Source organism: Dermacentor variabilis, chromosome 1 (assembly GCF_050947875.1).
Source record: "Dermacentor variabilis isolate Ectoservices chromosome 1, ASM5094787v1, whole genome shotgun sequence".
In the NCBI taxonomy this organism is placed as follows: domain Eukaryota; kingdom Metazoa; phylum Arthropoda; class Arachnida; order Ixodida; family Ixodidae; genus Dermacentor; species Dermacentor variabilis.
Window position 1 is genome coordinate 253,117,909 of NC_134568.1, and position 16,292 is coordinate 253,134,200.

General features: G+C 40.9%; 1 protein-coding gene across 4 annotated transcripts in view; it reads left to right on the forward strand.

Annotated features, from left to right (window-relative positions):
* LOC142561113 (uncharacterized) overlaps nt 1-16,292 on the forward strand; it is a 159,574-nt gene that overhangs the window by 72,847 nt on the left and 70,435 nt on the right. For all 4 annotated transcript variants that reach the window (XM_075673424.1, XM_075673423.1, XM_075673426.1 and 1 more), the window contains 6 exons: nt 4,114-4,375; nt 4,442-4,881; nt 8,213-8,365; nt 9,578-9,811; nt 15,116-15,244; nt 15,713-15,945. In XM_075673424.1, coding sequence (XP_075529539.1) covers nt 4,114-4,375; nt 4,442-4,881; nt 8,213-8,365; nt 9,578-9,811; nt 15,116-15,244; nt 15,713-15,945 — 1,451 coding nt within the window. The remainder of the gene's footprint in view (nt 1-4,113; nt 4,376-4,441; nt 4,882-8,212; nt 8,366-9,577; nt 9,812-15,115; nt 15,245-15,712; nt 15,946-16,292) is intronic.

The window sequence follows — 16,292 nt, forward strand, 5'->3', positions numbered from 1 at the left end:
TGGGGTACAGTACATGGCGATGCTGTGAAGGCGTCCAAGTTATTGAGCATGTCCGAAAAATTGGGCGTCCGGAAAATCGATCGTTGACTGTAGTGATATTTTGTGATGCCTTATCCAGCCACAATGTGTTTGAAAAGATTTATCACACGTCGGCGTTCTTATCGAAGGAAAATCTTAAAAGGACTGCATGTTGACTATGTCGCTACCAACGCTTTTCACCAGAACTTAAGTAGAACTTCATAAATCACTGCAGTACAGTAGACTTATATTCATTCAACTTCGGTTAATTAGATTTTTAGATTATTTCGATCCTGACTGAAGGTTCCGGCCGGCACCCATGCATATCTATGGGCTCATACTTTCGTTATTTCAATTCTAAAATACAGCTTCACTGAATGATTGAAACTTGACGAGTAAGCAGTCACGCGACTGGCAGTGACCGCTTTAGTGGCAGCATGTCTTGACGGAGCTCAAGGGACGCTGAATGCATTGAACAGATGTTATTTGCTGTCGAAAACGCCTGTTTTTCTGCCTGGCTTAGGAATATTTCCAAGTAATAACGGTAGCTCACAATGTCTGATTATGGTATCTGCCAATTCTAACAGAAAATTGAGTTGAAGATTGCTTGCATAGGGCAATCGGATACAAAACCATAACAGAGTGGCGTTTGTATGCTCTACCGCTTAACACTGCTGTACTGCGGCGAAGCTGACCTTAGAAAAATCTGGTGCCATTGTGCAACATAATCTGTACCCTTTCCCATTTTACTTGCTAAAAAATTATATGTGCGTTAGATTTATGCAGTGTTTGGGAGCGTTAAATTCATTTCTGCGTTATTTTTCTACTTTTGACATATAGAAAGTGGGTGTGCGTTTGATTCAGGGGTTTAAAATCAGGAAAATAGTACTGCCAAACAAATCAGTGGTGTTTCCGCGTTTTTTTTCCTGCATCTTAATTCAACCCACTGAATAATTTAATAAGTTATTTCGGTCCTGTAAGGGTTTAATAAATGGAAGTTGACTGTAATAACCTTGTTCTCTGGTTGAACTTTGCATAATAAGATGTTGCTACCTGCATTGTTGCTACCGTAGACCTTCGTGGCAATCTAGTATTCTTAAAATGCTAATATGTTCACGGATATGCTAAATTTTTTTAATTGTCATTTACATTGTACCTTTCTGCAGGCTCTGAAAAAACTCTATGAAATATGAAACAAAAATGTGACATCATTGCGCTCCTGCACATCTGGTATGTAGTGCTCTCAGCCATGTTTTCAAAGAACGAAGCCCTCATGCCCATCTTAAAAGAAACTGACGAGTATGTTACAATCCACTTTTGGTGCCAGCCACTTTATTATTTTGAACTGTGGTAGCATCGCTGCCTAAATGCCAGGGCCTATCACTTTCTTTTACAAAGGAGCACACAACCTTTGATCTTGGAAAACATGGTTGAGAGCACTGCAAACCAGGGGTGCAAGTGCATAGTGCCGTCATTTTAAAAATATTTAGCGAGCTTCCTTCAGAACCTGAAAAATAGAATCATGTAAAAGATAGCTTCATCGAAACATGTTCATTGGGTTTGATTGAGCATGCTTACAACTTCTACAGTTGCAATTATGCACTAAAATGAATATTTAAAAATTCGCATTATTCAGCATATAATTACTTAACTAATCTCACTTCAAGAAATGCTATGAGTAACTCGGGATGACTGAGTAATATGGCCTTTGTCTCAACGACCTAAGATGTACCACTTTTCTTTAAAACTTCATTTAAATTACGTGGAACGCCCAGTATAATGTTCATTTTAATGAGAGTTTTGGTACGTTTTTGCAAACTCTTACTAAAATGCAGTGTTTAACGTTTGGAGTGGAACTAATGATCTGACGCTTGCAAAGCAAATTTCGGTTCACTATGGTCCCAAGTTATCATCATTCTTAAATTTTAGGTTAAATCATTATTGTGATGATAGCCACATCTTCGAATACGTATACTTCTGATACTCGTTACAATGGACCATAATAATCTAGCATTAAAGGTCAGTTATATCCAAAGTTAGCTTTATTCAAAATTAGGCCCGTGACATGTCATGAAATGGTGAAACTTCCCCTATATACAACCATCTAATGTTCAATTAGTAGAACCCAGAGGTGATTGCAAAAGTGGTGAAAAAAGTAAATAAAGAACAATGGATTTACACAGCAATTATACACACTAGCAGCATATATGGCTCCTTGCGATTCACCATTTTCTGGAAACTTTCCCCCATGTAACTGCAAGATTTTCCTTTTGGCTAAAAAATAGGTTCAAGCGACATTTGTGCTGTTGCAGCCACCTACTGTAATGCCGGCTGGCCCAATACACATGACCATCACTGATGACACGAACATTGACACACCTTTAATAAGTAATCCAAATACCGACTACTAAAACAATTATGAATAGTTTCCACAAAATGTTACTGTTTCTTATATATATAAAAACACGTACGCACACACACACACGCATGCAAACTCTCCCCCTCCTGCCTTTTTCTTTTTTTATTGCAGTATTTTTCAAATTTTAACATGGGCAGGTCTGTATAAATTATAAATACTTGTTGACAATGTTTTTCTGACGGAAATGAAGTGATTAGTGTCAGGATTTTCACAATTTTACTGTTTGTTATAATTAATGTTTTCCAGTTTTCTTATATTTTTTAACACTATAAATGTTGCCACCTTTTTTTTTTTTTCTGAATCTTCAATTGCTTTTTCAGTTTAAACCCACTCCCCTTTTTACAGCTTTGGCAATTGAGGTATTTATACTAAATAAATAAACTGTGGGACGTAGCTACAACAAATATCTTACTGAAAATTAGTGTGGAAGTCTGTAAAACTTAAATACAAGACCCTTGAAGTCCCTTGCCCCGCCTTCTTACTTTTTACTTAAGCCTCTTAAAAAAAAAAAAAAAAACATAGGCTATACATTTGCAGTTAGCTTGCGCTCAACAAGCCTTGCCTGAGCATCTAGCTAAAGCAAGTTGGAAGCTGTTGTAGAGGCTCATTCGGTGACCTTCTAAGCAAGGCATTGCATTGAGAATGGTTGCACATATCAGCTTGACTTGTGCATGCCGGGTTCTTGTGTTGTGTTAATATGATATAAGAACATGAAAATATACACTCAAGTAGGCGTAGGACAGTATGTGGACCCTCCAGAGTTTTTCAGAAAATCATTCAAACATCAGCTAGCCAGTCTGTCACTGCCATTATATGGAATACGATAGCAAAACAGGAGTATGCATGTAGGTGTAAAGGATACAATACCACCATCATTTTCTAGAATACATTCTTATGCTGTTAGCCTGCGAATAATAAACCCACAAGCAAGCAGAGACTAGTACACATCAGTAATAACTATAACGAAAATAGTGTAAAAGCAAACAGCAATTTGCAGCATGCTGTTTACTGCTTAGTTTATGCTATCATGACCAGTAGTGTGCAACAAGTAGCAGCATGAGCTGATGAGTAGCAGGGATTATTGCTACAGCTTAGTAGATGGCAGTGTGAGCTGATAAGCAGCAAGGATTATTGCAGCAGCCTTGTAAATGGCAGTTTCATGGTCATCTGCTATTTTGTTGTTTGAGTGTTTGTATGGTGCCGATCAATTGACCATTTGGTGCTGGCACAATATATTGTTAAACACTGCAGAGATGTACAAAAGCACACAGTTCATTTGTTGATAATTGAATGACATACTTGCCTCATTCAGTTAATTTTTCAGAGTCACCTGTAAATTTATTGGGGCTAATGGTGAAATTATGCAATTTATAGTCAGCGTGATGTTGCCTTTTTTCCTGTGCTTGTGTATTTGTGCTGTGCTGTGTGCTGCAACTTTTTACAGTTCGTTCTGAAATAGTTGGGATGAAGGTAAAGACAAAGACACACACTTATAGAAGAAAAGCCACTCAGAGGCACATGATTGCTAGAGCTCTTGCCAGATGTGGAAGCGCAGCCTATAATTGGCCTGTGTGGCATAAGGTCATATGCTTTGCCCTGACCTGACCTGAAATGGTAGCTAGCAGCTGAATGTTAATGCTTTGCTGCAATAAACTCACTTCACCCATTTTCTGCAGGTGGGAAATGTGCGCTGGCACCAGTGCATGTATTGCACCAAGGAGTTTAAAAAACCAAGTGATCTTGTGCGGCATATCCGGATACACACTCAAGAAAAGCCTTACAAGTGTAGTAACTGCTTTCGTGCCTTCGCTGTCAAGAGCACCCTGACGGCACACACTAGGGCAACCCATCTGGGTGTCAAACAATTTCAGTGCCCCACCTGCCAGCACCTGTTCTCTACAAGAGGCTCCTTGAAAGTCCACATGCGAATCCACACAGGTTGGTTGCCCCTCTCATTTCCCTCATGTTTCACTACATTCACCACTATCTGTCTGTTTGTTGCAGGGGACAAACCATACACATGTGGAATTTGCAACAAGAGTTTCAGCTCATCTGGGCGCTGCAAGATGCATGTGGCCTCACATTGTCGAGATGGGGAGAATTCACGTTTTTCTGCAAACCTTCATAGTGGCACAGGGGTCCTTTCAGACGATCTCTCGTCATTCATTCCCATTCAAGAGCCCATCTTCATCTCTGAAGCCACTGGTGAGGCAGCCCTTGATGATGGAGATCTCAAGAGACCACCAGCTATTCAGGAACGACCCTACAAGTGCAGCATTTGCCCACTGGGGTTCAAGAAGTCCAGCCACCTGAAGCAGCACATCCGCTCGCACACAGGCGAAAAGCCCTTCCAATGCAATGAATGCCAACGAAATTTTGTCTCCAATGGTGTTCTCAAGGCTCATGTAAAGACTCATACAGGCATCAGGGAACACAAGTGTAATGTAAGTATGAATGCACTGTGAGCAGGCACAAACTTTGCCACTGCTCAATTTCATCAAATTTTTTTACTTTATGGGGTATGTTCATTAAAACCTAACTAGCTTCAGTCACAACAACAACAACAACAACAACAACAACAACAACAACAACAACAACAACAACAATAATAATAATAATAATAATAATAATAATAATAATACGCGAGCTAAAACAATCCAGCATACTGTAGCCATTCTTCGATAAAGTGCTATTTTGAAGGTACCGCAATTTCTTACAAATTTTGTGAAGATGAAATGGTCTCTACACATCTTTATATGATTTATTGACATAGTAAAGTAGAATAGTCCTAAAAGAGGTTGTTCTAGCTTTATGGCCCTTCTTCTACAGGAAACACGCAGTCACCAATATTTTATCATTTAATTTCTCTGAAATTAGCATGTGCTAACCTCTGAGACATTTATGGCTATTACTGCAGCATTCAGCGAAGTTTACAGATCTTAATGTTGTGAGTAACCATGTTCATTTAGGGCCTTCTCTTTTACTCAGCAGCACCTTTGAGTTGCACCTAACATTGGGCTATCGCGGAACCAGTATGCTCAAAGTTGTACAAAAATTGAGACTACTATGTGTCATGACTTTAAGATATAACTTTATTATCAACAATTCAATTATCAGAGTCACTGGTGGATGTTGCTTGCGTAACATGGCTTCAACCTCTTGATATTTTTTCACTCTCTGGTTAGTTGAGCTTCTTTAAAAGGAAGTGAAGCCTTGTAATAGAAGAAAACCTGACAATGGATCTGGTTAGTTCTGTGCAGTGCTTGGTGTAGCCAATTTATGGCATGCTGCAGCTTATTGCCTGCAGTAGGCTGCTTGCAATCTTTGAATGCACGTGCATTGTGCAAACACATGTATTAGCTTGCTTTCAACAGTCTGAATCAAGTTGTACATTGACTCTAATGGATGCAGAAGTCCTCCAAGGTTCCATTCCTTCATTGCATCAGTTGCCAGGTCTGCTACAGCACTGTCCCTTGGCACAATGGAGGCATACCAGCATAATTCAGTTTGTTGGAAGCACCTACTTTTTGCCACATAGCTTACGATATACTAGTACATAAGGCGAGTATCGCTTCATTGCTTTGTGTAATCAGCATGGTCTATGGCCCTTTCTGCTGCCTCCATGGGAACTGCAGGATTATCCAGAGCTTCTTGTTGAATATTTTATGTAACGCCTCCTCTACAGTGAGTAGGGATGCCAAAAGTCCTGGCAGCACATTCCCATCTTTCAGGCTCTTGGCAAGACTCTAGAAACTCATGCACGTGCATGTATCCAAAGAATAGTCTTAAACAGTTGGCATAGGTTTCCTTCCTCCACCAGAATATATAAACACCTGATGGTAATGATGAATTGAGTTAGAGTAAGGTGGTCATTTGCACCACTGGCCTGCCATACTAGGTATTCCAAAGGAACATTCAAAGCAGTCCTAGTAAAGTGCGGCATCATCAAGTATTTGAAGCCAATTTTTTTCAGTCAAAAACTCGGGAGGTCCTTCGTGGCATTGTGTGTCAAAGAAGGCCTTCCAAAGTATCTTGCTCAGGTAACCAAGCCCTTTTGCGTGGGCCTCCCATTCGTACAAGAAGCGCACAATTCTGTCAAGTGTACCTTCTTTTACACTGCCAGGTCTGAGACAGCACAAAAAATGCAATTTGTTTGCACATGGAAAATATTGCAGTAGTAATACCTCAGTGCTTTTGCTGGGAATTGATGTCATGACTTTTGTGAATTGAGCCATTATAGTAATAAAGGTTTTCATTGGTTCAGGATTCGGATACTGTTCTTCAATCCTTTCCGTTTGGAACTTATAATGCGCACTACCGGAGTGCTGTAGATATAGAAAGCCAGATTTACTTGCATTTTTGTTCAAACATGTTTGGATATACATACATGCAGCCTTGTTAATCTTGGAACAACTTTGAGACTGGTGACGTGGCTGTCAAAACATGATCCCAGTGGACCTGTAACATTTAAGTTTGTTTCGGTAAGTCATTCTGAGGTTGCCAATTTCAAAGACAAGAAAGATTTGAATTGGGAATACCTTGCCTATATAAGTATCAAAACCTTGTTTCAACATTATGTTTCACTTACATTTCACAATATGTGCGTAGCCCAATATAAAGTGGAAACATGTCTCCTTGTCAGATGGGTTGCTCCATCTTGCACCGAACACTTTTACTGCTTCTGTGAATGCCTTTATTATGCCACATTGCTCTATTTCATGGTGCACCATCAGAACAGATACAGTCTTCACAAAGTCCGGCCTTCTCACTAAGAAGTGTAGCTTCCAGGGTGATCTTTGTTGTAGCCCTGAGAAAAAGATACACATCAAGAATTTAGCATTTTGTCATAAGCCATTACAAGTGTACCCTGGCAACTGTGCAGCATTTTTAAACTTATGTGCTCTGCACCTTGTGAAGATTTTAACCTAAAGTGGGAAATTATTATATCTCTGCATGATTAACCAAAGAGTGCCGTAATCTAAACTGGGAAACTACTCCATCTCTGCATGATAACCAATGAGTGCAGTACCATTAGTGTGCAACAAGCCAGTTAAAGATGCCTGTATTAGTACAATGCAAGTTTCTTGAGGGCTGAGAACTATTGTAAAACTGGCCCTTGAATGACAGCAAATTAATTGTCATGGTGTGGGTGGCATATGCTGTACTGCCATATCGTACAGCTGCAAGAGTGCTGTGCTCCTGAACTACTGCAAAAAAGTGCAGCAACATTAAGGAGACCTGAAGATACAGAGTTGTATCTGTCCCAGAAGCTCAAGTTAGTCCAGCTGTTAATAAGTGGGAACTTTGTTCTCTTATTCATTCATTCATATTATTCCATTTTTTAGCACTTCTGCCTGAATCAGCTAAGTCCTGCAGAAGAAGTAGTTCTGTGTTGGTGAATATTTTAGCCCTCGCTTTTGTTTTAACCTTGCATTAAAAGAATAGGGAAGTAGGCTAATGTACGAGTCACTCATTTCCTGGGATCTTATTTCCAGTATATACAACATAATTGGATACATCCTCTCTAGGCCAATTGAACACCACGTGAACATTCTTTGAACACAATCTTCTGGGCTTATTTTGAAATGCTCATAATAACCTGGCCATGGCCATAAATGCAGGCTGAGAAAAATAATATTTAATGTTATAATATTTTCTTAAGCTATTGTGACAGAAAAATGTTCACACTGAATACAGCACAGCCTTAAGCTGCTTTTGAAAGCAAAGCAAAGTTATATTCTCACATTTGCAACTCCATCTTGTTTGTTATTTCAGATTTGTGATGCAACATTTACTACTAACGGTTCCTTGAAGCGGCACATGTGCACTCACACAAGTGCCAGGCCATTCATGTGCCCATACTGCCAAAAGACCTTCAAGACCTCAGTGAGCTGCAAGAAGCATATGAAAATTCACCGTGGAGAGCTGGTAGGTTACGGGGTCCTGGTTTAAAAATTAGTTTGTTTTAACCCTTACAGTGTCCGGTCTTTTCAGAGATGACGCAGCCCCAGTAGGATGCTTTTTTTGCAGATATAAAGCAGGCACAATGGTTTGCTTATGCAGAAGAGTGAAAAAAAAAAAGGACACGGATAATGTAAAATGCACGCTTGTTGTGGTTCTGACATTGCTATCTAAAAAATGTGCAGCGGACTCAAAACCATAATTGTTCTCAGTACTTTTTTGCGTTGTGAGGGTTATAATCTGACATGTTCAAAGTTGCCTCTTCCTCGGACAACACACTGTCATCTTCTAAATCTGAGCTTGGGTCGTATTCAGAGTCCAATCAGCAGTTGAAGTTCCCGCATGAGCAGCCATCTCAAAGCGATCACGCAGCCATGCTCAGGGAAAGAGTGCTTTCGTTTATTCTCACTCAGCCAGACAAAACAAAGAGAGCAACAGATGAAAGAGATACAACAAATAGCAGAGTCATCCTGGAGAAAGCACACAGACAAGAGAAGTACCCTTGTTGCTGGAAAGGAGGCGTGGCGTAGCGAGAACAGCAGGCCCATCTGTGGACACACATGCTTCACTAAGAGGAGAAAAGAGGGAAAATAGGCTTTAAGAAGTATAGAACTGATGGCAGAACCATCTCTGAGCTCGCCAACTTCGTGTTACTCCGTACACCCAAGTGGAGAGAGGGGAGAATGTATGGGTACGTCACTGTCATGGTGGGACGTACCATGGTGGGAAACGTTCCGGCATGTCCGTAAAACTGAAATGGTTAGGGATAAGCTGGAACCTTATATTTGTTTTGGAATTTTTTATCTATTCTTAGCTTGGTTGTAAGTGACCTTATCCTAAGAAAATAAAAAAAAATCTTTCCTTGCACCGAAATTTCACAGTACCATTGCATTTTTTGGTCCACATGGAGAACACATAGCATGTTTATTCGCCCAATTTCTCTGCAAAAGAATAAAAAACCGCCACTGTACGCGCACCTTGCTGTCAGAGAAGAGAGACTGTGCAGAGGTGGGAACTGATTATCTGTTGGCAATTAACGGAAACAATGTAAACAGCAGTGGCAGGAACGTCTCCACAGGCTGCTTGCTTTGACTGAGATCACAAACGGTACTATGCTACATTGTTACAGTGTTACATTGGTGTGCATTGTGGTATTTACAACTGCTGTTGCTACTGCAGATTCTGCAGAGGAGTGGTTCACAGACCCAAGGGGAACAAGTGGACAGCACAGCAGCTGCCGTTCTCTCTGACTCACTTGTGGAGGCTTTGGTGCCTGTTAACCCTGATGAGGTTATGGGCCAGAACCACAGTAACCTGGATGCAGTAGTCCCTGTTGTGGAGGAGCTCGTACAGGGCAGTTCTGTTGAACCAGGTGATCCTGGTGGCTTTGTTGCACAAGAGGTTTTAGTGCAGGTGAGACAGAGAGTCATTCTATGTGCATGTCTTCTCCAAAAATGTGATGGTGGTGCCACTCATGTGAAAGCAAATGACAGTTCTCATTGACATGCATTAAAGGGACACTAGAGAGGAACACTGAATGAGTATGAAGCGGATCCTCTGAAGACTTATAATTTCATTTCATTGCAGAAAATAGTTCATTCTTGACAAGTGAAATAGAGGCTAGACACCCCATTTTGAACATTGTGCACAAACCATGGCACCTAACATCTGTGTGGTAACACACATTTCAGGTTATTTTTGCTTTATTTTTTCTGCCTAACCCACCTTTCTTTTCCAGGAAGAGTCAAGAAAGATTGCTAGGTTAGATTTTGCCAGCTTTCGAAAACATTACATCTCTTTGTTAATAAGCAGTTGGACAATCCTAACAAGATGCTGTCAAAATACTTTCCCAAAAGGGAGCTGCTGTGTAAATTTTAAAGGGGCCCTGAAACACTTTTCTAACTATAATAGAATGGCCTCACTATTAAAGGACAATCTCTCACGAATCTCATGCCACAAAACTTTTTTGAATCCTTCAACTATAAGTGGCGTTATCTCACCGATACTGGCTTTCTCTCTCTTTTCGTCTCCACTAGCGTGCTGGAAGCTGCACAGCAGAGAAGCCAAGTGGGCAAAGCCCTGGCGAAAAATAGGGTGTTGCAGCGGTGAAAAGGCTCGTCGCGGCACCCCGTGGTGGCTGCGGTAGACTATGCTATACGGCACGCTATGCTATATGGCACGCTGCTGCCATTTCGGAGACCACATGCAGTAGACGCAGCTACACACAGTGCAAAGATGAAATTATTTTTCTGTCTCTTTGAGATCGCAGTCATTTATATTTTTTATCTATTTAATTCAGAATTGGCAATCATGTATTACTGTGAATGCTCTAGCAATCACAAAATCAGCCACTAGCGTTAGTGGATCCAGCTGCTTTCCATGACACTGACTGACAGCATAGTGGCAGTGAGGGCAGTTGGTTTTTCGCTGTTTTCGACTCAATATTGTAAATTACCCGCTGCATGCAGTGCATTAATATTTGGCTCACATGTTCACAGCAGCCTCTATGACAGATCGGCAACTTTTTCTTACTATCTTCAAAAAGTGTTCCAGGGCCCCTTTCTAACTTAAGCCTCTGCTCAGGTTTAGACTTATTGATATTTAGTGTTTCAGAAACGCAGGAATTCTTGTTTAGCTCCATATTTCTCTTTAGTGTCATTTTCACAAGACCGCACTTCGTTGTTTTAACTGCTGGGGAGGTATTGTGTAGAGTCCACCTAGTGGACTGTCCATTTTGGCCGTTCCTGATTGACAAGGGCTGCCCGTCTCCTCCTTGCTCGTACAGCTGCATCCAATCAGCAGCGGCCGAAATGGACAGTCCACTAGGTGGACTCTTACAGTGGGCTCTTACAGAATACCACCCCTGCTCATCCTCTGCATGAGCTAACTTGTTTTAACATTGCTTTTACTTCTTCTGTATTGGCTTATTAATACCTGATGACATCTGCTATTCACCTGAGATGCAGTGATAAGCTTCTTTTTTTTTTAACTTCCAAGGTAGAGTATTCATTTGGAGAACCTGACTCTTGCCAGCACCTTTCGTTGTATTTTGCTGAAGCGTTGATTTCATTGTGTTAATGATGACGTTTCACAGAACTTGTGCAATTTTTTTACTTTTGCTTATTCTTATGTTCAGGCTGGTTGAAAGAGTACCATATTTTTCGGTCTATAAGTCGCACCTTTGTATAAGTCGCACCCCCTTCAAAATAAGTTTTTCTGGAAAAAAAATGTACCTATCAATAAAAAGCAAAAAAAAAAGTCCAACCCTTCCCCTACCAGAAAATGGGCGTAAGTGAAGCTTGTCCTGTGTGCACCTGACCTTCGTCACAGTTGAAGGGCCCCTGAAACGGATCGGACAAATATTATATACGTATAGGGTACAGCTAAAGTTAATCATTCGCACCACAATTTGCGTGAAGTGTCTTATATTAAAAGAGCTATGGATGATTACAAGTTACCCTCCTCCATAGTCATGCATTCTCTCCTCAACTCGTTTGCCGAGTGATGAGGGCTAAGCTCTGCCCTCACTGGCTCTGCGTCATGATGGCACGCCGTGTCGTCGACTTCCGGTTCTCTAAGAGCGAGTGTGCAAAGCTTCTCCAAACTCTCCGCCAGCTGCTTGGCAGTCCACCCCATGCGAAAGCTATCGAAGCAGTGTGCATTGTGAGCATTCTGCGAGCTTGTACTCTGGTAGCAACTGTGTAGTTTGCGCAGGGGTGCGCGCTTATCTTGAAAGCGATCTGCAGATGCGACAACCTTGGAGTCGTTCGACTCACAGTCGGCCTGCCGCCGTTTGTGTTGCTACTCCGTCCGTGTCATACAGCGCTCGGCAACTCGATCACAAGAAGAACCAAGTACCTCCATAGCGCACACACAACCTGTACCAAGTGTCAGAGGAGGTCATCCCAGTGCACTTAATGTGGCCATAGCATCCAATCTGATTTTGACGGCAGTGTTTTTCTGAAAAAAAAAAACTATGTATATAAGTCGCACTGTTGCAAGTCGCGCCGACGAAAAATTCAGAAAAAAAAATGGGAATTATACACCGGAAAATGTGGTGCTCAAATGTGGTAATAGAAGTATTAGCTAATTGCAGCAACATTTGGGTGCAAACTAGTTGGTTTGCTTTTATTATAAGTGTACAGAATAAAACACACATCATGGGAGAAGTGCTTGACCTGTGGTGTGCATTTTCTTCAATGCTCTTGTTTAAAAATGCCCTATTTCAGCTTATAGTAGTAATATATTTCACTGGTTACCTGTCGGCATAATTTTATGTTGTTTTATTATGCAGTTAAATTGAAGTAGCTTTTGAATACCTCTGTTATATTGTAATTCCCTAGAAAGCTATGTGAACAAATAATGATGCTAATATGTCTTACTTTCCAGGAATTATGGGGATTTATCCACGTAAGGCTAGCTCAGTTTATGGGCTTTCTTTGAGTTTGTGTCACTTGGTTCTCTTCTATGACATCTGAATTCCCTTTGGTGGCAGCTTGTCACTAAGGCTGTGTGAACCTCATAATAGTTTTTGAGCAAACGGCTTGTTTTCGCTGGGACTGTAACTCATGATATTAAGAGCATGGAAGCCTGTGCCATTTGTTAATGCTGCATGAAAAAATAAAAACTGCATGAGCAACTCTATAAGACACGCAATAAGGAACACGTGGGACAGCTCTGAGCGTGCGACTGAATTTTAATTGAAAAACATTCCTCATCTATGCATCAAGTCGATGCCACATCAACATGCACATAATGTACCTTGATAGGCTAGGATGGCATTTGCAGCACTGTTGTAGTTAAAAAATTTATTCTTTGGTTTTGTTTGTCTTTTTTGGCATTTGTGTGCCTAATGGTATATGTGTAGATAGGGTAGATTTATCATGTAAAATTTTGTTGTGACTTCAGTAGTGTTCTATGTATTTCCTTATTCATGTGGATCATGTTTGCCACTGATGTCTTCACATACCATCGTGCATTCCCTGATGCTACCTGCGGTATGATTAGGTGTGCCGCGAGATATGAGCAATGTCTCAGAAAAAGTAATTAAGCTATTAAGCTCAAAGCACGAACGTTGCTTTGCACTTCTTGTGATTTCACTGCTGTTAAAAAGTGCATTGAAGGTTAAGTTTTTAAAATTTTCATTACGGGTAATGCATGTCTTGGTTTGATTCAATTTGTTCACTCACTTTATTTTTGACGCAGGAAACAATTTGTACATCAAAATTAACTTCGTTATCAGTTCAAACATATTAAACTACTGATTTTATAGACTATAATGTGCAGTTAATCTATTGCTTTGTCCTCTTTTCTCCTCGTCCCTTTGCCCACTACTGCTGACTGATGTCAGCCTTGAGTTGGACATTTATGGGGTGTTCAGCAAGCTTTTTTTTTTTTCATATTCAACCATTTTATCTCTGTCTTTTTACTGCCAGGTTGAAGGCATTTCTTGAAGCCAGTTGTTGAAGGCAGTTGTTGAAGGCAGTCACACCTATTTTTTAGCATTTTCTTTGCAGGCATTTGTGTATATGGGGCATCAACATACACAAGTGCATAGGCAGAGCTGGGAAGCAACACAGTGTCACTGACAGTAGTATGGGGAGTAATGCTGTTGTGCATCTTGTGGCGTTCCCACACTGGTAGAGAGTTATGAGCAAACTGCAGAACGAAAAGGTTGTTCATCCTTAAGTTGTTGAAATGAAGGAGGAAGGCTTTACGGCATGTTTTGTGCCTACAGCTGTGCAGTGGAGCATGTTTAGGCTAGGTTAAGCCAGCAACTTAATAAAACCTGTTGCTGGGCAAGCTGCTTCATAACGCTTAGAAAGAAGATACTGCGCAAAAAGGTACTGCTCAAAGTTGAAAATTTGCGCTAGTCTCTGTCTCTGCCTAATCATTCTTGTGCGTTTTGCGCAGTCTCATTTTCATAAGTCAAAAATTTTGGGATGCAATCAAGTCTTTGTGGGGCAGCACTGGGCTACTCTTGTGTCACGGCTCTTTCGCCAAGCTTCAAGACTCACTTCTACTTCTCTTAAATTGCTGAGAAACAGGCTACAGGACCAAGAACCATGTGGGCCACTTCTGTAGCAATGTCAAACTTCTCACGCTTTTCACACTGCCTAATTATATGCTTGATTTTGACAGGAACACGAGCTGCACAGCTGAAGGCTGCAAACAAAGATCATTTCCCATGACTCAAAATAAATAAATTGTAGAGTTTTACGTGCCAAAACCACAATTCTATTATGAGGCACGCCGCCGGGGGGGGTTCCGGAATAGTTTGGACCATCTGGGGTTCTTTAACGTGCACCTAAATATAAGTACGCTGGTATTGTTGCATTTCGCCCCCATCAAAATGTGGCCGCTGTGGCTTCCCATGACTCGAAGAGTAACTTGCAAGTAACCCATTTACTTAGTATAGTAATGTTACCAGAAAAAAACTAATTAAGTAGAAGTACCAATAACTGACTCACAAAAGTAGTTTGGAAGTTACCAAGCTACCAACGAAAGTATACACATACATTGACTTGAGCAAAGTATTCAAGTTACGTACGAGCCTGCCGGCCATTCAGTGTTTTTTTTTTTTTTATCGTCTAGCATCTGTGCAGCTTTGCTGAAAGTGGCATGACACACTTAACTGTCACAGTTCGGGCCAATGCTGTGTCACATATTTCTGGTGTATGGCATTCTGTGGTAATTTGTGCATCTTGTGTGAACCAGGACAACTTGCAGCAGTTACAAGGGACCTTGTTTGGTGGCCAGAATGACCAAGTGGACCTTGGACAGGCAACACAGGTGTTCTCACAAAATGGCTTCTTCTCACAAACATTGCCACAGCTCACACTGCAAGTGAGTGTATTTCTATATGTAATTCTCTATTTACTGACTTCTAGAAACTGTGCCACACCATTACATATACTTGTAGTAATATACTTGTGGTAGTATATGTATATGGAGCAGTAATTTATTATGTCTTGATTTGTTTTGTATGCACTTGCAGTGCTTGTAATATAGAATTTGATGATGACAGATGTTCTCAAACCTTTTGATCCTCTCAACCTGGTTAGGCTTGAGTGGAATTGGGCTAGTGTTGGTAACATTTCACTGGTGAAAAATGTTTTCTATGGAATGAAGCTTAGAAGCTCCTGGCATATGAAACACAAAGATGCACATGAAACCTTCTTTGAGCATGTCTAACACTAAGAGCTCATGCTGGCAGCACATGGACTACTTTCTAGGAGTGCTTAAACATTCTTGCTTGGGTGCCCCATTTCCAGGTTAAGTAAATTTTATGGGTTATTTTTGTCTCTTCTTTAGGGTGATGCGTTGGATGTGGGCACTCTGGCTAACAGTTTTGTGACATCATCACTTGGTACACCAGCTGAGCTTGCTTCAGGCACGCCTGAAAATGATGAGCTGGTTGGTGAGCTCCCAGTAGCCCATGATGATGCTAATCCGGCCTTATCACAAGAGTCAACGCTGCAGCAGGTAGCACAAGATGCTCTGCGTGGCACAGAAGTGGATACAGGAGATGATGACAAGCCTTTTGTGTGAGTGGGCAACTTTGCTATTTGCTGGCAGGTTCATAGCGGCCAAATGCAGCCCTGCTCATGGCAGTAGTCTCATATTTGTGATCATAGCACAATTCTTTGTCAAATGTGCTGATGTAATGCTTGTTTTACTTTTGCATTTACAGAGGTTCAGTCTTTATGGACTATGTGGGCAAGCTCAGCGTAACAATGAGCAATCGACGATAATTTCTAAGTCCAGCACAAATTATGACTTGTTATGAAATTTCTGTGCACAAAATAAGGCGACTTAGTGTTGAAAACTTCATTTCCTTCAACGTGTTTGAAGTATAGTGCCAGCTTAATTAAACCGATGTCATGGTTTCACC